The sequence below is a fragment of the Diorhabda sublineata genome, chromosome 4 (genome assembly GCF_026230105.1).
Source record: "Diorhabda sublineata isolate icDioSubl1.1 chromosome 4, icDioSubl1.1, whole genome shotgun sequence".
Classification (NCBI taxonomy): Eukaryota; Metazoa; Arthropoda; class Insecta; order Coleoptera; family Chrysomelidae; genus Diorhabda; species Diorhabda sublineata.
This window is the reverse complement of record NC_079477.1, coordinates 7,145,944-7,166,302: the sequence shown is the minus strand read 5'-3', so window position 1 is coordinate 7,166,302 and position 20,359 is coordinate 7,145,944. Positions and strand designations below refer to the sequence as shown.

At 31.0% G+C, this 20,359-nt stretch overlaps 1 protein-coding gene across 2 annotated transcripts in view; it reads left to right on the top strand.

The window, feature by feature from the left end:
- The window catches only part of LOC130442440 (chondroitin sulfate N-acetylgalactosaminyltransferase 2), a 296,816-nt gene that overhangs the window by 140,281 nt on the left and 136,176 nt on the right, over positions 1–20,359 (top strand). For both annotated transcript variants that reach the window (XM_056776551.1, XM_056776552.1), the window contains one exon: positions 13,789–13,851. In XM_056776551.1, the coding sequence (XP_056632529.1) occupies positions 13,817–13,851 (35 nt within the window). In that variant the 5' untranslated portion in view covers positions 13,789–13,816. The remainder of the gene's footprint in view (positions 1–13,788; positions 13,852–20,359) is intronic.

Genomic DNA, 20,359 nt, shown 5'->3' with positions numbered 1-20,359 from the left:
CATTTTTGTGTAGAACTGAAGCATTTATGACAACTGTAACTCAACTTTATAGGAATCACTGAAAATCGATATATCACTGAGCGGAACAGAAACAAAAACATATCAAAATAAGAATATTTTTAATATTTGATCTATATTAACTTGATACAAAAGCAAACAAAATCCTTAAATAGATATGTATACTTGAAGCCATTGTTCAAAGAATGCTTGAAGAATTCTCGAATTTGATATCTCGAAAAGTTTAAAGACATCGTATATAATAGTTCTTGGAACTGTTCATGTTCTGCAAAGTCAGTAAGCGGTCAATGCTGCCGTGTGCAGTCATATGGCCAAAGATAAAACAGTGGTATTCTTATGTAGTATGAGCCGCTGAATCCAAATATACCCGGCGTTTTTGCGAAAAATGTTTGTTCAAATCTCAATTGCTTAAACAAATTATGAACAAATGGTTTTTTCGGTTCGGACAATTTTTTTATGCAAATATGGCCCATTTTAAAGAGATCCTGTCATTTTTTCTTTTAATATTTAAAATTCTATAAATTTTTTAAAGTCGAAAAATTAACGATTTTTATTAAGTTTCGATATTAATAACTTTTGATCAATTGAAAATTTTTTAAAATTAAAAAATCGTACCTCATACCCCACTCTACAAATTGGTATACTTCGATATTATTAAAGGTCTGGCGTTTGGTATTTATAGCGATTGACAATTAAGCGCTTTCTTAACGTTGCAGCGCATGGCGACATGCCTCGACCATCGCGTGCTGATCGCAGGTGGCTCTGTTCATCAAAAAAACTTTGGCATTAAAATATCATAACAATATCATTCCATTACATAAGCTCTCTAATTAAACGAGTTTTGACCAGCTTCGTTATTGGGTTTATCACGACAAAAAATGTGATGTCACTGAATTACCTCCACTTCAGCATCTATCAAGTTACATCTACTTAGAGCTTTCTACGTAACATATCAATAAGTTAATTGTTTAAATAACAGTTTACCAAAGTTGGACCCCCTTTTGTATGGATATGAAGTTCAGCATGATTTATTAATTCCAAAGAGAGTGCATCATATTATTGCCTCCTATCGATGAATTCGTACCAAATTGTCGATGTAAAGCTTGCACTTCCAAATAATCTTGCTGTTGCGTTAGAGCTGGCATTAAATGTTGTTTATTATGTTCTTGTCATATGATAAAAACAAAAATAAAATTACAATGTACGTTAAATATTTGTGACTGAATATTTCAATGGATCTACCACTATTTTATCCTTGGCCCTATGATTGCACACAGCAGCATTGACCTCTCCCGGACTATATTTTGTTACGTCAAAGTTGAAAATGTATTTGAGTCATTTTTTATATTTGATAATTCAGTGATTTTGAGTAGCTTTTATCAATGGTTCGTATTCATTTACAAAATAATTGACACTATTGTATTATTTATCTCAAAAACTCAATTGATTTATATGAATGACAATATTATAGTTTCTATTTGTGAGTAGAATTTTGTATTTTCTTTGGGTGTTCTGAGTAAAATTTGCATCATTCTATAACTCGAATTTTAAGAGCCGTTTTCATTCTCAATGCAAATGAACTTTTATTTATTTCAAACGACTTTTATTTGAAAAAAGCTGCTTCGTTAATTATAGAACGAAACTTTCTCTAATTTTAAGGAATGTGGTGTGCAACGTTTCTACCTTCACTTCCAAGCAGTGTTACAGCTTGTTCGTAATATTTCAGATGTAATTTAACGACATTCTATTAAAATTCTTTATTGTTGTCTAGAAGATATTGAGGTAGAGTAGCAAAAATATTGGGTTTTGAAGTATCTGGTCATATGGAAGCTTGTATATTTTGTTGGAAACACTTTGTTTACAAGGAGAATTAGATCATCCTCCAGTATTTGGGTTATGGAAGAATCTTAAATGTCCTCTAACAAATGTACGTGAATATCATGAATCAAATTTCCATCAATAACAAGGCTCCGAATATGTAATCGCCAAAAAAACTTATTCAAACTTGAAGCGTTTGTCTATTATCTCTGATTGGTCAGCTTTTGTCATAATTCAATCGTTCATCAGAAAGTAGCACTTCAAAAGCGTCATCTCTTCCACGGTTGTGTTTTTGTTTAAAACAACTAGTCAAATGTTCAAATGTGTAGCATTTTGGTGGACTTGTTGACTGATTGAATGCATTACATTAAAACCATGCCATTAAACTATTATTTTGATAATACAATTCAATTCATTATGGTGTACGATGACCCATTCCAAAAATTTATATTTTGATAATAACGGAGTTATTGGTTAAGAACTGCTGATAAACATGAAAACTTTCATCACCTTCACGTCATTTGTAAATGCCCAGCACTCATACGTGCGTAGCTCAAGCACTTGATCAAGCCTCAAAGTAACGTCAACAGCTTCCAGGCAAAGTGCTTGATTAGCTAGCTGATGACGGGCTTATCAAAAAACCAATGTGCCCAATGGTTCTTGACTACCCACTAGCCAATTATGAACTATATCACCCAGTTTTCTTAGTTGAAAAACTGAAAACGACAATTATTGAGGACTAGGACATGTTTCACTCCATCTATAACATAAAAACTGAATCTTTTCAACTATAATACTCAGAATTAAAAATTTCAATAATCCCAATTCCGTTTTATACAAAAGAGAATTATTTGGTCTTACCTAATTTATTTACACACTTACTCTGGATACACTGAACTACTCGCTATTCATTGATAGTATTCATTAAATATTCACTTACTAATATAATTTATTTTAATTTTACAACTTCTTACTAATTTTATCTCTTCACAATGCCATTCAATTCTTTACTGATTTCTCGCTATTAAACAACCAACTATTTAAATAAAATGAATTCCCGACAACTCGGTTCTAGAATTAAAAAAAAAAACAAAAAAGCCATTTAAAAATTGATTTTACGAAAACAACTAGAGGACTGGCTTCACGTTCTACGTCGGTAAACGAGTTCGTAAGATTTGTAAGTAAAGGTAGTTCCAAAATGATTTATCAACAAACTTCAGATTCTTAAAATGTGAGTCGTATGAAACTACGATAGAAATTCAGCTCTCTGCAGATTAAAATAACTTATTTTGGTATTAATCGAATTTGTAATATTTGTGAGTGTAGATTTTAGTTGGGTCACCCGATATTCATATTCGATTCATCAATAATATTACTATTTGTTTTTCACTTTTCCGGAAGAGACGATAGAAAATATTAATGGCAATTTCATTCCAATTCCAATTAGATAAAATTTATACAATTTCGTTAAGATATGAAACGAATCATTTTATATATCAAATATCCCAGGGAAGATTAAGCAGAATCTCCTTGTTTCAAGAGAAACCGCCAGAAGTGATTTTATTAAATTTCAGCGAATTTAAAAGTTCACGGGAAAGAAAATGAAAAGAGAGATGGAAGATAAATTTTGATTAAATCTCCTAGTATCCAGGCTAATATTTGAAATAATTTTGCACCCGTACTCTAGCATTAAAATTTTTGCATGATAACGTTTAATGTTTATGGTAAGTAATTTATTTTTTCATTCGTACTGAGCATTATTTTATTCATTACACAAAGGATATGATGAAATTATATTGAACATATTGAGAATATGAGTTTTTTTATGAGTTTAATATCGATATCAAAAGGATCATTCCATTTAGTGAGTAATTATGTATATAAAATGTTTTTGTGAAGTAATTTACAGAAAATGTATTGTTTTCGAACTTCCTTTTGGTCATTTCAATCTCGATATTAAGGTGGGATTAACAAGAGTTCTTTATAAGAATATTTGTGTTGGGTGTTGAGATTAGGAGCAGTATGACGTGGCAGTGTCACAAATGTTCTGTGTTCTCTCGACAAACAGACGTGTTTTATGAACACTACAACATAAAGATCAAGATGAATATACACAGGCATCACTATACGGCAAGCACCGATCTATTCGGGTGTAATAGGAATTACCCTACTTGCTTTCTGTTGAAAGTGCGTATATTACTGTATATTATTATTCTATTAAGAAGAATTAGCATAATTCTTTTGAATTATATGAATGTATGAATGAATGTATGAGAATGTGGCAAACTTAAACAACAAAGTGTACTTATGTTAATATACTCCGAGCTTTCGAATATTCATGTATTCATTTGGGCAATAATTAGTTAAGATCCGGAAGTTTTCATTTGTCTACGGTTTTTGTAAAAGTTTTTGTAAAAACATAAAATTAATGGATTTCAAAATTTAATATTCAAATTGACTTATTAATTAATCGTTTAATTATATCAATCGTCAATTTGAATACTGAATTTTTGAATACATTAATTTTATGTTTTTATAAGAAACCACATAATTCAAAGCCGCCGGATATTATCTAATTAGTTCCCAGATGATGAATACATAAGTATTCGAAAGCTCGGAATATATTGAGATGAGTACACTTTAGTTATCAACTTTGCTACATTCCCAATACGAAAACGCTCATAATCTAGCTGGCAGAGATTCCATCTCGAATACTGAACTTAGTTAACCTAAACCAAAAACCATTATAGTCAAAAATTCAGCTGAACATGTCTCCAAGTTTGGCCTCCTCTGGGGTTTATATTATAACGAAGTCCTAATTCTTATCATGCGCGTATATAAGAAAAGAAAATATCTTGTATTTGTTTTTCAGTAACTCCCTATTATATATACGTTTCTAAGCTAAATATCGATATTTGTATAAACTTGAGACTTTGAAATGAAGTGAAACTCGATTTTAAAAATATCCAGTTTCTTGCAAAACAGAATATTTAGAGGCATAGGTCGTTGGAGCTAAACAATCTTAAATATTACCTCGTATTGGCATTGAGGTAACTTGTTCTTTATCTAAAATTTTCTAGAAATAGCAAACAACGCATAATACCATTTCCAGCCTCATTCAGAAGATGTCTACACTTATAAGTATATGATTTGAGAGATTCTAACTGAAATTTCAGCCATTTCGGATGCTTAGAAAGAAAAAGAAAATGATTACCATGACTTGAGTTCACGAATAACACTTCTATTTAACAGTTGTTTTTAGGGAAAAGAAAATTTCGAAATCCTACCTTTATGTGGTGTAATTTAATTCCTGACTGAAATAACTGGTCTACATAATCTGATAAGACTACGTAAACTGGAATATGTCATGTGTATAATACCAACATCAGGCTTCTTAATGTGGAAAACTAATATGTTAAACATAATTAAAATATGATTTACGTTAGGAAAATTCCAATTATCAAAGCGTCTTAGGTTTGAACTAATTGAAGCCCAGCTAATTCATATCATCAGTCGCATTAAACTTTAATTTGTAGGAAATTAATATTTATATTGAGGCTTATACCAACGAGTAAACAGGTATAAAGCTAACTAGAAAGATTTACTCGAGTGAGATTAAGTACGATAATATGCCAAAATGCCTTGTAAGTTTCGAATTTGGTGTACTATGGTATGTCGTGCCATAAAGTTGGTTGCCCTCGAAATTTAATTATATTAATAGAAATTTTCCGCTTTGTCTTGTTATTCTACGATGTTGAGAAGTTATTAGTTTACATTCAAAACAGTTGTTCCTAACTATGTTAAGTAGACCAATTATGTGGTTCTTCTGCAGTTATAGTAAATTGCAATTATAATGTGAATCCGGTTTGTTCAGATGATAAGGAAATAATTTAGTTTGTATTATTGCTTCAATAAATATTCTAATAAATGTGGTTATATTACCTATTATTTCAAATGTTTTTGAATAATAATGACATTTAAAGTTAGTAATGACTTTTAGAGAAATATAATTTAAAGACGAATCTGAATTTACTGAAAATGGAAATTTAACATGCACAATTGCCATTACGAGGGAAAAATTCAACATATAAATTCATTTAAACAGATTTTTTATTGATAATTACTTTGTATTCTTCGTGAATCTTGGAACTTTTGGTCAGATGATAGAGAGAGAGGTTCTTCTGAATAAACGAGTTTTGAAATTAAAGAAGCTTCACTAGATCCTATATTTGCTAACTACATACTAGTTTCTTTTTATAGGTCTATCTCCCTTCTCATTGTATTGTCAAAACTATTTTAGTCGTGCTGCGGGAAAGTCACTTTAATATAAATTAAGTCCAACGAAGTACAAATATCATAAAAATGTCGCTAAAAGAAAAAAATCTGTATATAATATAATAATAATTCTTGAGGTGGTGCATGTGCCGTTGACGTGAAACATAACGGCGGGTGTAATTTGGGCGCTAACCATCCTTCTTTACCTGTCTGACCAAGAAGGGTAGATAATCCGACATGTATTTAGTCGTAAAATAACCCAATAGAGGGAAAGTTGATAGATTTTTAAGTAGGTAACATATTTTGGAAATACCCAGTAGATAGAGGGTTGACTAGTTTTCTTACCTAAGATCAGATTCAGTTGTTGTGTCGTATAGGTACTTTACATTATTGAAATGACTCAAATAGTGAAAAGTTCGCGTGGTAAAACTCTTCTAATCTTAGAAAATTTTGGGTTTTTTAACGATAAAGTTTTGAAAAGTAGAAAATTGTATTGGAGGTGCGTGAAAAAGAATGTAAAATTTTCTGCCAACGTATTTACTATTGGTCCTGAATTTACAATTTCGAGAAAAAATTTAAATCACAACCATGAAGCAGACGAGAAGGAATTAAATAGGACAATACTTTCAAATTCTTGTAACCGCAAGGCAGAGGATGATGTATCCAAAAAACTATCGAAGATTATTCGCAGAGAATTGAGTTCCAATTTGCCACAGACCATGACAACGACCGATGTAGAATATGTACGAAGAAATATTTATAACTATAGGCGCAAGTTGTTACCAGGACCACTACCTAAAAATATAACGGAAGTGCATCGTGTAATGGAAAAATTAAATCCTAAACTTCGAAATCTACTGATACATACATATATCAATTTATTTTCTTTATTAAGATCTAGGATGTTTAATCAATTTAATGTGATTTTCAAAACAAGCGAGGTGTATGTGGATATCGAAAAAGCCATACATAACGCTCTATATTTTACAAGGCCAAATATAAAAATAAATGGTTGTAGATTTCATTTACACCAATCTTGGTTTAGAAAAATACAAGCTCTCGGTTTGACTTCGGAATTCAATAATAGAGATTCGGAAATTGGAAGGTGGATAAAGCATACATTTGGATTAACATATCTAAATCCCGATGAAGTGGAAGATTGTTTTGTTTTTGACTTAATGTGTTATAAACCAGTAAATGCAGCTTTGGACAAATACGCCAATTACTTATTAGATGTTTATATAGATAAAGATTCACAATTCCCTCCTACTATGTGGTCAGATGGAAGTCCATCAATATTTCACACAACTAATGCATGTGAGTCATTTCAGTCTAGATTTAATTCTTCATTTTATTCGTCGCACACTGCTATATACGTTTTTATAGAAAAATTGAAAGAATTTCAGATTGATACTTATATCAAAATACAGAGCTTACATGTTACAGCAAGAATTAAAGATGCAAAAGTTAAAAATAAATTAAATTTTTTAGTAGATATTGTTCATAGATTTCGATCAAATCAAATTACAATATTAGACTTTGTTAAATGTGTTTCTTATTATTCATAAAATAAAAATAAAATTAAAATAAATAATTGTTTATGTTAGAAGAGTAGTGTGTATGTAAATCTCTTATTTTATATGTAATATGTACTTAAGTACTAAATAAAAATATAAAGAAATATAAAATTTACTTTATTCTGTAGAGTGTTACAAAAATGTTGTGAGGAAACTTTATTAAGCGCAGATTTTTCATTTAAAAAAAGTGCAAAGTAGCCCCTTCTAGCGGAAAATTTTTTTAGACCTTAAGTGATAATAGGTCATTTCTCTTATAGGAAAATCTAAAAATACTAAAATATATCCATTTATAAATGTCGGTGATTTAATAAATAACTGTATTTCATAAATCATGTACTTCAGTCTGTTAGCGCCCAAAATACACATAGGATTAAAATGACGCATCTGTCTTGGCGCCTAGTTTACATGTTGTAAAAAGTACATTAATCCTTTAGCGCCCAAATTACATCCGCCCAAATATAAAATGTACTATACACCTATACAGTTTTTTGAAATATTAGAATCCTACATCTCACAAGACACATCAGAATTAAATGAGAGAAAGGCTACTCTCAACTTAGGAAAACTAAAGCAAGAGAACCACAGGGGAGTGTTTTGATACGACATCTATATCTCTGGTACCTTAATGATTTGCCTAAATTGAAAAAGGATACTTCAATTTACTTTGCTGACGTTATAACCATACCAGCTGTGGGAAATAGCTTTGAAGAAGCAGTAGAAAATATACAGGTGTCAATGAATAAAATAGACAAATGTATAAGAAAGTGGAGAATTGAAGTGAAAGAGTCCGAATTTATACATATGAACTATACCAATAGAATAAAACAACAGATACATATATACAATTTACAGGAAAATACAACTCTTGATGCTAAGCTATCGTGGAAAGCTCATATTAAAAAGAAATGGCAAAAGCTTCCTGTACACGACAAGATTATACTTTGTAAAACATACTCTCATACCAATCTGGTCGTATGGTATTCAGCTACGGGGTTGTGCTATTCAAAGTACTCTACAAATCATTCAAAGATTATAGATTAAGATACATCGTCGATGCATTAACCAAACTATAGTGGAATTTTCTAGTCATGAGCTACGACTCCATCATCATATCAACCTTGAGGGAATCAAGCTCCTTGTACGAATATAGAGAAGACTTAAAAGGATTGAACCTTTGAGTTGGTAAAGTACCTTAGCTAGTTACATAGTAGTAATTTGAGTTAGCTTTAAATTGCTGTTATATTCTAAGATCAAATTGTAATGTCAACACAACGTCGGGCAAGGGTAATTGTGACTTATTGACAAACATACAAATAGAATACTTGTAAAGCAAATCACAAACATTACAAAACCGAAGGATTTCAGTATCAAAACTTCCAATATGTTGCTATTAAAAATGATGAAAAAGCAGTCATAATCATGAATTTCTAATAATTTGTTCCGAATCCAATAAAAGTTTAAGTTTTCTTAACATTGGTTTCTGTTGACACATCACGAAGAAACTCAAACAGTTTAATAACGATGAAAATATAGAGTAAAAATATTTACGCACATAATAAAGTGAAACTGATCATTTCGTTTTCTTTTCCTAATCCTACGATTTATCGGGTGTCAGATGAAATGCAATGTTCTGAATGGATTAAAGTGTTCCACTGAAATTATTCGATTAACTACTTATTTAAAAATCGAATACCCTATTAGAAACATTCCCAACTGCAAATCCTGAACCCATACGTTCTTAATGAGAATTAGTTATCCGGTCTGGTAAATAGGTTAATGGAAATTCTCGACTTACCGGAATATTTCAGCATAAATAATTCGATTTAAGTGACACTACAACTATCAAGATGCTCTATGCTCACTATACGGTAGCAATGAATATGAAACTAATAGCTGTTTACATACCAACAAGAGGAAATTTACTACACATTTGTTTGATATTGGAAAAATAATTTATATATATATATATATATATATATATATATATATATATATATATATACATATAGTAGGAATTTGAGGGCAATCCTAGTAAAATGTGAGCGAAAGAAAGTCATTTATTCATTCAGCAGAATGTTAACCGCTAATATAATGAAGCAATATATTCAAAGCGAAAATTTCATTCTATTTCCATAAACAAGTTGCGAAGTGAATTGATAATAATACATTATGATAATTCATGAAATTTTATGTTAACTTAATATGATAATTGATTGATAATTTTGTGTTTGGGTTTTCAAATATCCATAATAAATGTTTTCTCTCAGCTTTACAACGGAAAAAGTTTAAGGCAATATGGATCATAATTATGATTATAATATTTCTCAATTTGTATACGTTATTCAATTTTTACTGTGTCATATTCTAACATTATTACTCCTTCTCCACTTTTTTCGTTTATTTATTTATTATTCATATATTATTTTATTCGTTTCTGCTTTCATATTTTTTCTTGTTTGTTGTTCTACATCTTCAATCTTCATCTACTTTGTATCACTCATTCTTCTCGAATCTTGTGAAATCGGAATTTATATTTAAGTATACTTTCTAAATTATACATTGGAACATTATGAATTTTCAATTGATGATTACGTATGTGCCTGACGGAATAAATAATTCTACACTACTATATGAAGGCCGGGGGCGGCTCTTGCCCAACGGTTAACAATTCGTAACTTTTACAGGGAGAACCTGTACAATCTAAAGATAGCAAAAATGGATATTTCAATCGATTTTTTAACAAAAAGATACTCTTTGTTCAACTCGATAAGATTTATTTTTAAAGAGATATGTAGATTTTTAGATTGTTATACGTATCAAGGAAACCGTTCGCCATAAAGAGACATTCTTAAGAAAATTATCATAAATTGTAATTATTTATTGAAAATACTCACAAGAGGTATTGAAATACAAACATTTCTAATTGAACTGGAAATCTGGAAAAAGTTAGTTCGTTAGCCTACAACTCATCAAATAAAAATAGAAATAAAACTATAATAAATGTTCGAAGTCTGTACTTTGCACTTCTACATACTTCTGGAGTCTACGGAGTATTTTTAAATGTTTACTGATGAAGTTATTTACATTTTTGGGCAGATGAAAATTCTTATGGTACAATTCAAACAAAGAATCAACATCGATGGAGTCTCACCCACTTCCATAACGATGTAAAAAATCATCTCAATAAAAGTTTTCTTTATAGTTTGGGTCAGGGAGGTGTCCATTTGCATATCTTTAGATTGTACAGGCTGTTCTTGAAAAAGTTACGGACAGAAGACCATTGGGCATGAGTCACCCCCGGCCGTCAGATAGTAGTGTAGAATTATTTGTTCAGTCAATCATACGACATGGAAATACGTAATCATCCATCAAAAATTCATAATGTTCGAATATATAATGTAGAAAATATACTCAAATATGAATTCTGATTTCGTAACTTTTTTTACATTAAGTATTTGCGGTATTTGACAAATTCTTTCTCACTTTGATAATTATTTATTGTTGAAAATATTCCCTCGCTTTCTAATTGAACATTTACTATCATTTTCTTCAGCTAAAGACGTAATATTTTTATACAAATTCATTTTCTATTTTTCAGTAAGTATGTTTAAAACGAATTAGCACTGGAAATATCGATTTTGCGTAATATAATTCATCAATATTGATTTGAAACCAAGAAACATATTTTCCATATTATTTGTTGCAGAAGGAATCACCATAAACGAATTACGCAAAGACTTTAAAACATTTTTTAGTGCAAGTATTTAAGATGGAGTCGGAAATTTCCTTAAACTTGCTTTCAAAATGGAACAAGCTTGCCAGGATGTTGGTACACGCCCTAATCGGCGCTTTTGCGACTATGGCGACATTCCTAATTGATATTTATGTCGCTTATTTCAAAGCTAATTCTCCTACAGCAGGCTCTCCGTATTTTACATATTTTGTGAAGGGAATTACGATGATTGTGAGAATATCTGTTTGTCTTAATTTGCAGTAAATGCATATAAATCGTCGTAAAAAGTACCCAAATGTGAATGCGAAGCTTCTGGCAGTAATAAACTACTCGTAATTCATTAATATAAAGATATTTTCCAATGGTTTCTAATTATAAGCAAATATCTTCAATATAATCAAGGTTGCAAAATCTGTTTCCATTTTTACTTTCAAATTAGTGGGATTTTCATGCCATATTAATCGGTTACGTTATTTGCCCACAACAGTTGATCATAGATCATCTGGTCCTGATTTTTTTCTCACTTTTCTCCAAGTTTCATGTTAATTGAGTCAAAAATAATATTTCCCTGATAATTTAATTCCTCATCCTACCTAATCATTGCTCAATTTTTTTATTAATTATTATTTTGTACATGACTTCTTGGTGCAATTGAAATCCTTCAAAAGAACAGAATAGTTTCAATAGAGTACAGTATTGCTCGAAATAAACAGTGAAACTGACGTTTCCTATTATGATTGTGAATTGTGTTAAGTACAAAGGAAAAAGTCTTTATGGTGGAGTATTATTTTCTCTCTCACATATTAGGACGACGAAATGCTGTAAATTTATCATCAAATAATTCAACCAAGAAGAAACTTGACACGTCTTGGGATAATTAACAATAAAAATAACAATGAACGTGTTTTTGATCAGAGCTTCTAAAATCCGAAAGTCTAGGTAAGGACATCGTTTTACAGTTGTTTTATTCTTGTGAAAAAAAAATTATGAGGGGTCGTTGTATTATAATAGACAATAATATTTCAATACAATATTGGAACTTCTCAAAAATTATTTTATACCTAAAATTAACCTTGATCATCAAGAGAGAAAATGATGAAAGATTTTGTAGAATAACTGATTCGAGTTTCAATTTAAAAATCTTGAACAACCTTTGTTAGAGAGGCAATTTGAGCTATTTGTATCCCCCTTTGATTTGGACCATTAGATACATCCAATATATAAATGATTGTTGATTATCGCTTTATTGCTTCAAATCTACCTAGTAAGCGTTTATTGAACATCACTTCTTTCGCTTTAGTTTTGTTTATGAAATTTCTTTTCCACTATATATATATATATATATATATATATATATATATATATATATATATATATATATATATATATATATACATTGGTTCGCATTATATCAACAGTGTTCTCGATGCTTTTCATTTCCTCCGTGAAATTCCAAGTAGTAGGCAGATTGAGGTCTGGGAATAAACCAAGAAAAGGGATTATTCGTTTTGTGAAGTATGCAGATTGAGACAACGGAATTGGATCATTTTTTACCAATAATCACCCTATTCCCACCCTTCTCTTAATAATGGCTCCAAAGTGGAAGCCGAGAATTTTCAAAATTCCAACGCAGCTCAATCCGTGAAACCATCCTACATTTGCGTCAAATCTGTCGTTTTACATTTTAAGATCATCTTTTCCAGCAGATCATCAATTTCTTCAGGATTATTCTCGAAGCAGATTCATTCCATAATTATCTTTCCTCATTCTCCACATTTCACAGATACATACTATGGAGGTATGGCTAGAATGCCGTTTTTAAAATAGTAACAGAAACTATCAATGAATTAAAGGCTGTTATTGGAACCTTCTTCGCATATCTGTCTCAATTCTCAATCAGGAACAAGACGAGAACTAGGAACATCGTTATTGAATCCGCTTTGTATCAATAATATGTATTTATATGGAATAATTTACGTATTTTTATTTATTTGAAATGATTAAGAGTTTAGTACTGTTTATTTCGGGCAAAAGTATATTTTACCATGGAAGAAAAACATCAGACTGTAATGTAATCCTATAATCCCTAGCTGGAAACTTTTTCGGGAATTCATAGGCCTTAGTAAGAGTATAGAGATCTGATATTAAGAACAATCGATTCCAAATTGGACGCAACTTTATAAATAAACATCAGAATCACATTAAATGTGTGAAATAATCTCTAAATTGGATCTACCAAATTCATATAAATTGTTAAAATCGATAAAAATCAAATGCAGCTAACGCTTACACATGCATTTTTATATATAACAACTAATTTATTATTAGTTTTTTCCATCAAAAATATTATATCTTTTTATTTTTCAGGAGGATTCACTCTGGTTCAAAATCATCTATGACAGATGATCTTATCACAGGAACTCCCAATAGGTGAGTGAAGTTTCATTTTCTGATCTTTGCTTCTTACGTCTTTCTGCTGCATTACCAGACCAATGGTGTACATGCACGTAACATAAGCCGTCAGTAGTTTACGTGTTGAAGAAAACTCGAAGGCGCACAAAATCTGTAATAATATTTTGAAAAAACCGAAAGAGGTCGGAACGTCAATTCTAACCCACTTTTTCAAACTAATTTTCTATCAAAAAAGATCTGGAATCGAGACGAGTTATCGTTTTCTTTAAATATGGTGTGTCAATTTTGTAAGTACAGGAAATGTTCTCTGTGATAATCAAAACGACAATATTCATTCAATTACATACATTGTCATACTGATAGCCACGTCGAATGTAATTCTCTTCAATACAATAGGAAACGTTAGTTTCAATTGAATGCCTAACATTTTCTCTCTAAAGTACAGTGTTTCCCCGATAAGTGGAACGACTCTTGAGAGTTGAGAAATACTAATTTCTAACATAATTTAAGTCCTCGAAAATCAAGGAAATTTTCCGAAAAACCTTTTTTTACTATGTGGACCGAAGTGTGGTAACTATGAAAAAAAAACGAATTAGGAAAAAATAAACGTCTAAGTCCATATATCATTTTTTGAAATCAGTTTTCAACTATAATTCTCAATACTTACATTTGTTTTATTACTTAGCTAAAACCCCTTATAATTGCGAATTTTTGAATACGTTTTCGGTATTGTCCAAAGGCTGCCTGTACTTAATATCTGGTAAATGATCGAACCGCATGAGTTTTCCCTGTTTTTTATTATTTCACTATCATCCGGAATGTGCTCTTGACGAACTATTCGTTTTGCCCTTTTCCATTCATAAAAATCCATTGTTTTAAGGTCTAGGGATCTAGCTAAGGTATCACACTCAATTTTCCAAAACATATTTCACCAAATTGATTATTCAGTAATCTTTTGTGTAGAATGAGCAAGGTAGTAGTTATGCTGGAAGAAATGAGTCTGTAGGATATTTGAATGAAGTTCGTCCAATAAATCCCGGTAGAATCCACTAGTAAGTATGCTAGTTCAATGTTCTTTCAATAAAGAAAACCCCGGTCGTATGAAATTTTGAAATACTACCTTTTTGCTCTAATTACATGATGGAGATTGTGTGAGAATATTGACAGTGAAATCGCCTTACTTCGTCATCTTCTTAAATGTGACAAATGTCGACTTTGTACGGATAAATTTTACTTATGTTATCAATCACGCTTCTATTATGAGTCGCATTTGGAGTCCTGCCTCTATTGAATTTAAAGCAATTAAAGCTCCTGCATCAGGTATGTATGTATGTACTACTTTTGTTTATTGCAGTATTTCAATTCTCTCCAATGAAAAAACCATTTACCATATTTATCGATCTTTAACCAATTCCATAACACTGAACCTCCACAGGTTGCGATTCTGTACTTTTGCACTACGATTCTGTTGTACCTCTCTAATATTCTACAGAACTGGTGCACCCAATTATTTTTTCTTTGTTCTTTCCCTTCTTCTTGTACCTCCTTCCCCATCTTCAACAACCCTTTTCGCAAATATGTTTCCCGGCAATCTTTTAGTATGCCCCAACAATCTTACTGTTTGTTATTGACGGTTTTTTATACTAAATCTTCAGTTCTTCGTTCAGTTCTCCTTCTCCATAGACTTTCACTTGTTTCATTTCATGAAAAATTTTCCACAAGTATTCAAACTTCTCTCACCCCATTATTTGAAAAATATTTTGAATAAAAAATTTATATCAAAACAAATACTATATCAAAAACACATGGGATTTCAAAGAAAAAATTAAAAGTATCAAAATTCCTAATGAATATTTCTTTATTTCGTTAGATGTGGTTTCTTTATATACAAATATTCCTATTACCATTGGGAAAAACATATTAATGGAAAAATGGGACAAAATTAAAGAATATACAGAAATACCCGTCAAAATGAATTTATAAAAGATATAAAACTCACATTTACAATAACATATTTCAAATATGAAAATGAAATATACAAATAAATTGATGGTTGTGCTATGGGAACTTCCATTTTAAGTGTTATGGCACAATTGGTAATGGAAGATCTTGAGGAAACGGAAACTTGATATAAATATTCCATTCTTTTTCCGATATGTAGATGATTGCGTTACTGCTGTACCAAAGAATAAAATTGAAAACATAAGTAAAAAATTCAATTCTTATCATGAAAAACTTCAATTCACAATCGAAGTTGAGCAAAATAATAGAATCAATTTTCTTGATGTCACATTATATAAAATTAACAATAACATAAGAACAGAATGGTGTACGAAACCAACTTGGTTCTCAAGATATTTAAACTTCATTTCGTGTCACTCTATGTCACAAAAAAGATCAGTGATAATAAGTTTGCCTGATAGATCTATCCAACTATCAAATCCTAGATTTAGATGCTCAGCTATTCAAAAAGTAAAAATTGCATTGAAAGAGAATCCGGAAAAAATGATAAATAACATATTCAAGAAAAGGATAAACAAACACTCCAATCCATTTAAAAACAAAACTGAAACGAAGCATCAAAACATAAAACATTTTTCCTTACCGTATGTACAAGGGCTTTCCCAACAATTATTGAATTATTTTAATAAATATGATATTAGTATAAGTCATAAAGGACATAATATATTATCCAAATATTTCTCTGAATTAAAATCTAAAACACCAAAAAACAAGAGTAGTAATATTATATATCAAGTGCCTTGTAATAATTGTGACGATGTCTACATAGGGCAAACATCTCAGTATTTAGAAAATAGACCAAGAGGTCATCAATACGATAAAAAAATAGAACTGCATTAACGAACCATGAAATATCAAAAAAACATAAAATCAATTATAAAGATTCAGAAATTCTTGAAACGGAATCTAATACACAAAAAAGAAGAGAATTTTTAGAAATAGTTCACATTCATAAGAACGAAAAAGTTATAAATGATAGAAAAAATCTAAATAATTTAATTGAAATTTATAGCTCTATTCTGTAAATTGAAAAATTAAATAATAAATGATGACGATGAATACATAAGTATTCGAAAGCACGTAAAATATATTGGTTAGTAAAGTTAGTAGAAACACTTTGGTGTTTCCTTGCCACGTTCCCAATGAAAAACTACTTATAATATAGCTGGCAAAGACTTTTTTCAATCTCCAATCCATAATTTTTTACAATGTCCTCTAGTTTATGAAATGCTCTTTCCATTTCGCTCTTTGTTCAGGTTATTAAAGCTAAATCGTCTGCATATGCAATTATTTGCTGTTTATGGTGATAGATGAGCCCTGTTGATTGTATCTTGTGAAATTTTTCCCAACACCAGATTTAAAACTACTGTCGATATCAAATTTCCTTGTTTCTGTACCATTTAAATTCTAAATTTCTCTAATACAATTCCATCACTCGCTACTCTACTGTTAGGTATCTAATGTCATATTAACTAGCTTCACAATTTTGATGGGATTCCTAGTAGATTGAAGGCAACATTTTTCTCCATCTCCTGTGTCATACGCCTACTTAATATCGATAAATACGATATGAAGGCCCAAACTTCGCTCATAGCTTTTATCCACGATCCACTATCGACCTAAGGGTAAATATCTGATCCGTTGTTCCTCTTTTCCTATTTTCTTGAAACCTCCTTGGTATTATTACACTATCCTCTCTTGGTACTTCTTGATTCTATTTCTCACAATTTTAGCCAAAACTTAGCACTTCATATCCAGAAGTGATATCCGTGTATAATTTTCACATCAATATTCCATCTTTCAGCCATTGGTTCTCCATTCTTCATATTCTTTCCCGTGTATCTTTTCTGTGATGGTTCATTTCAACACATTAATATTGTTATGGATAGACATGATATTGTTAGTTGGATTCTAATTATTGAAATAAACATAAAAAGTTGTAGTTGATTCTAAACAATTTATCTCAATAACTTTTTGTTGCATTTGTTACACAAAATGCTTTGTGAAAACTTCCAAATTTTCAATTTTTTCGAAACCAAAATTATTCTTCAATCTAGCAGGGCTGGACTTGCAAAAAAATTGTAACTAGAACTTTTTATCTCTCGTTTTACCTATTCGGGGACAAAGTTTATATTCAAAAATTCGACCTTCTAATAATGATACACATTTTATGATTAGCATATACGCGTAGAATAATCTCGGTATTTTGACTTTTTACGACTATTCTGCACACAAAATAACATTGCAATATCCATTTCACTCCAAGTTCCCAATACGCGTTCATTTAACTTGGGACTTCGCCTCTGTTATTTGCTGTATTTGACAAGCCAAAAGAAAAACCATGGAATACAATAAGAAAAATGTCGCAAGCAGCGTCTGGTTTTCCTTGACGTCTTTATTAAACTTTTTGATCCGGCAATAAAAGAAAACCAATATTTTTCTCTACCTATATTATGTATATATAGAAATATGGGTATATAGTGATGATAAGCAACAAAGAACGGTAACACAATATTGAATATCGTTCCTGCGTCGGTTTTGTGTGATATTCGAGACGAGCGAGAAGTATATTACTTTTTTTGACGGTTGTGTTACTGAAATAGACTTATAACGAGTACTACAGGAAAATATGTGGAGAAAAAATATTTTAAAAATACGTTATGAATATTTCTGATTTCATTTTCTGATTTCTAATGAAATGGTGACAAAAATCCAATTAGATTCTTAGAAAGATGAGAAGTATTTTTTTTCTAGAAAAGGCAAAGCTCTATTATATGAACTAAAAATATCACCGATAGACTAGATAGTTAGAACTTCTGGTCCATGGGCAGAAAATAAATGAAAATAGAGTCTATGTACGAGGATTGTCCCAGAAGTACCTGGCCCAACAAAAAACACAAAAATTTTGGAAACAAATATATTTATTCTTCAACGTAATCTGCTTTTAGCTTCATACACTTTTCCCAGCGATGTTCAATAATTTCGATATTTTTTTATATAAAGAAGTTTCGCTCCTCAAAATAGTCATAAACTGCCGACATCACCTCTTCATTGTAGGAAAATAATCGTGCTATTTTTTCAAGTCTGGAACAGAAAATAATCCGAGGGGGCTAAATTTAGCAAATAGGATGCATGAGATAGCAATTCAAACTCCAATTCATTAATTTTGGCAATTGCAATAACGGATGTGTGAGCTGGTTCATTATCTTGATGAAACAACTTTTTCTTCTTAAACAAATGCTGCCGTTTTGCTTGATTTCTTCGCTCAAACGTTGTAATAAGTTGTAATAAGCATAATAATCGTTGATAGTTTTTCCTTTTTTCTATAATAATCAATGAAACTTATTTCACGCTTATTCCAAAAAAAACGACACATGACCTTGCCTGCAGATGGAACGGTCTTTGTCATCTTTGGAGTCGGTCCTCCCTTTACAGTCGATTGTTTTGATTGCTCGTTTGTTCCTGGTGTGAAGTGATGGACCCACGCTTCATTCATGTTTACGCTTTATCCATGGTTATGAAACGGTACAAAAATTCGGATTTATTTCTGTGTTTTTATTCCATTGTTAACCCATATTGCGCAAGCTTCGTCATGTCAAAATTTTCAGTCGCCTATCATCCTGTACCGCTTTTTGGATTTTCTGCAACATTTTGGGGGTCATCGCCTCATTTGGTCAACCACTGCGATGATGGTCTTCGCATTTCCTACGGCCCCATTAACCCAGTTGATAATGGAGAAGCAGTCTCATCTAGAGTAGAATCTAGTTCAGCTTTTATATTTGTTGGGCTGAAGCCTTTCAAATCAAAGTATTGTATCACATAACGATGACCAATTCTTTCCATGTTTACAAATTCACTGAAAACGTGGCGTCCTCAAACTTGAAACATATGCTGTATAGATTGTGTATTTTCTAATACAGTTGTGTTTTTACGCAACTATAGTTAGCTCTAGGTAAAGCCAGGTAATTCTGGGACCATCCTGGTAGTAGGAATGCATATAATGAACAAGACACAGCGACCAAGACAAAAAGGGGACGACCACGTCGAGAAGAGAAGGTTCTGTAGGAAAGGTTAGACAATTCAAACAATTGGCATAATGAAAGAGATAAAGTGAAGTTCTTTAAGTCATAACCCATAGAAAAGAATATTGTAATCCGATTGTAATAAAATAAAAATATTTCTCTGTAGCATAAATTTATCCAGCTGCGATTAACAATTTTAGTAACTTGAATATCTTGTACCAAGGCAACACAACGATCCAAATGTATTTCCCTCAACTGATTAATAATGAAATCAGCATCGACTTGCAGAACTCGCTCTTATTTCGTTTTCTCTAGGAAGATTTTCTGTGACCGGCATACATTTTCTAGTCCATAGACATTCAAATAGATTATTTTGCAAGAGTCTTAACTAGTTGTATGAAATTGGTAATGATTTAAACGATATTCAAAATGTTGCTATGAAAATAGAGATGTCAAATAATTTATTTCCTTACCGGGTGATT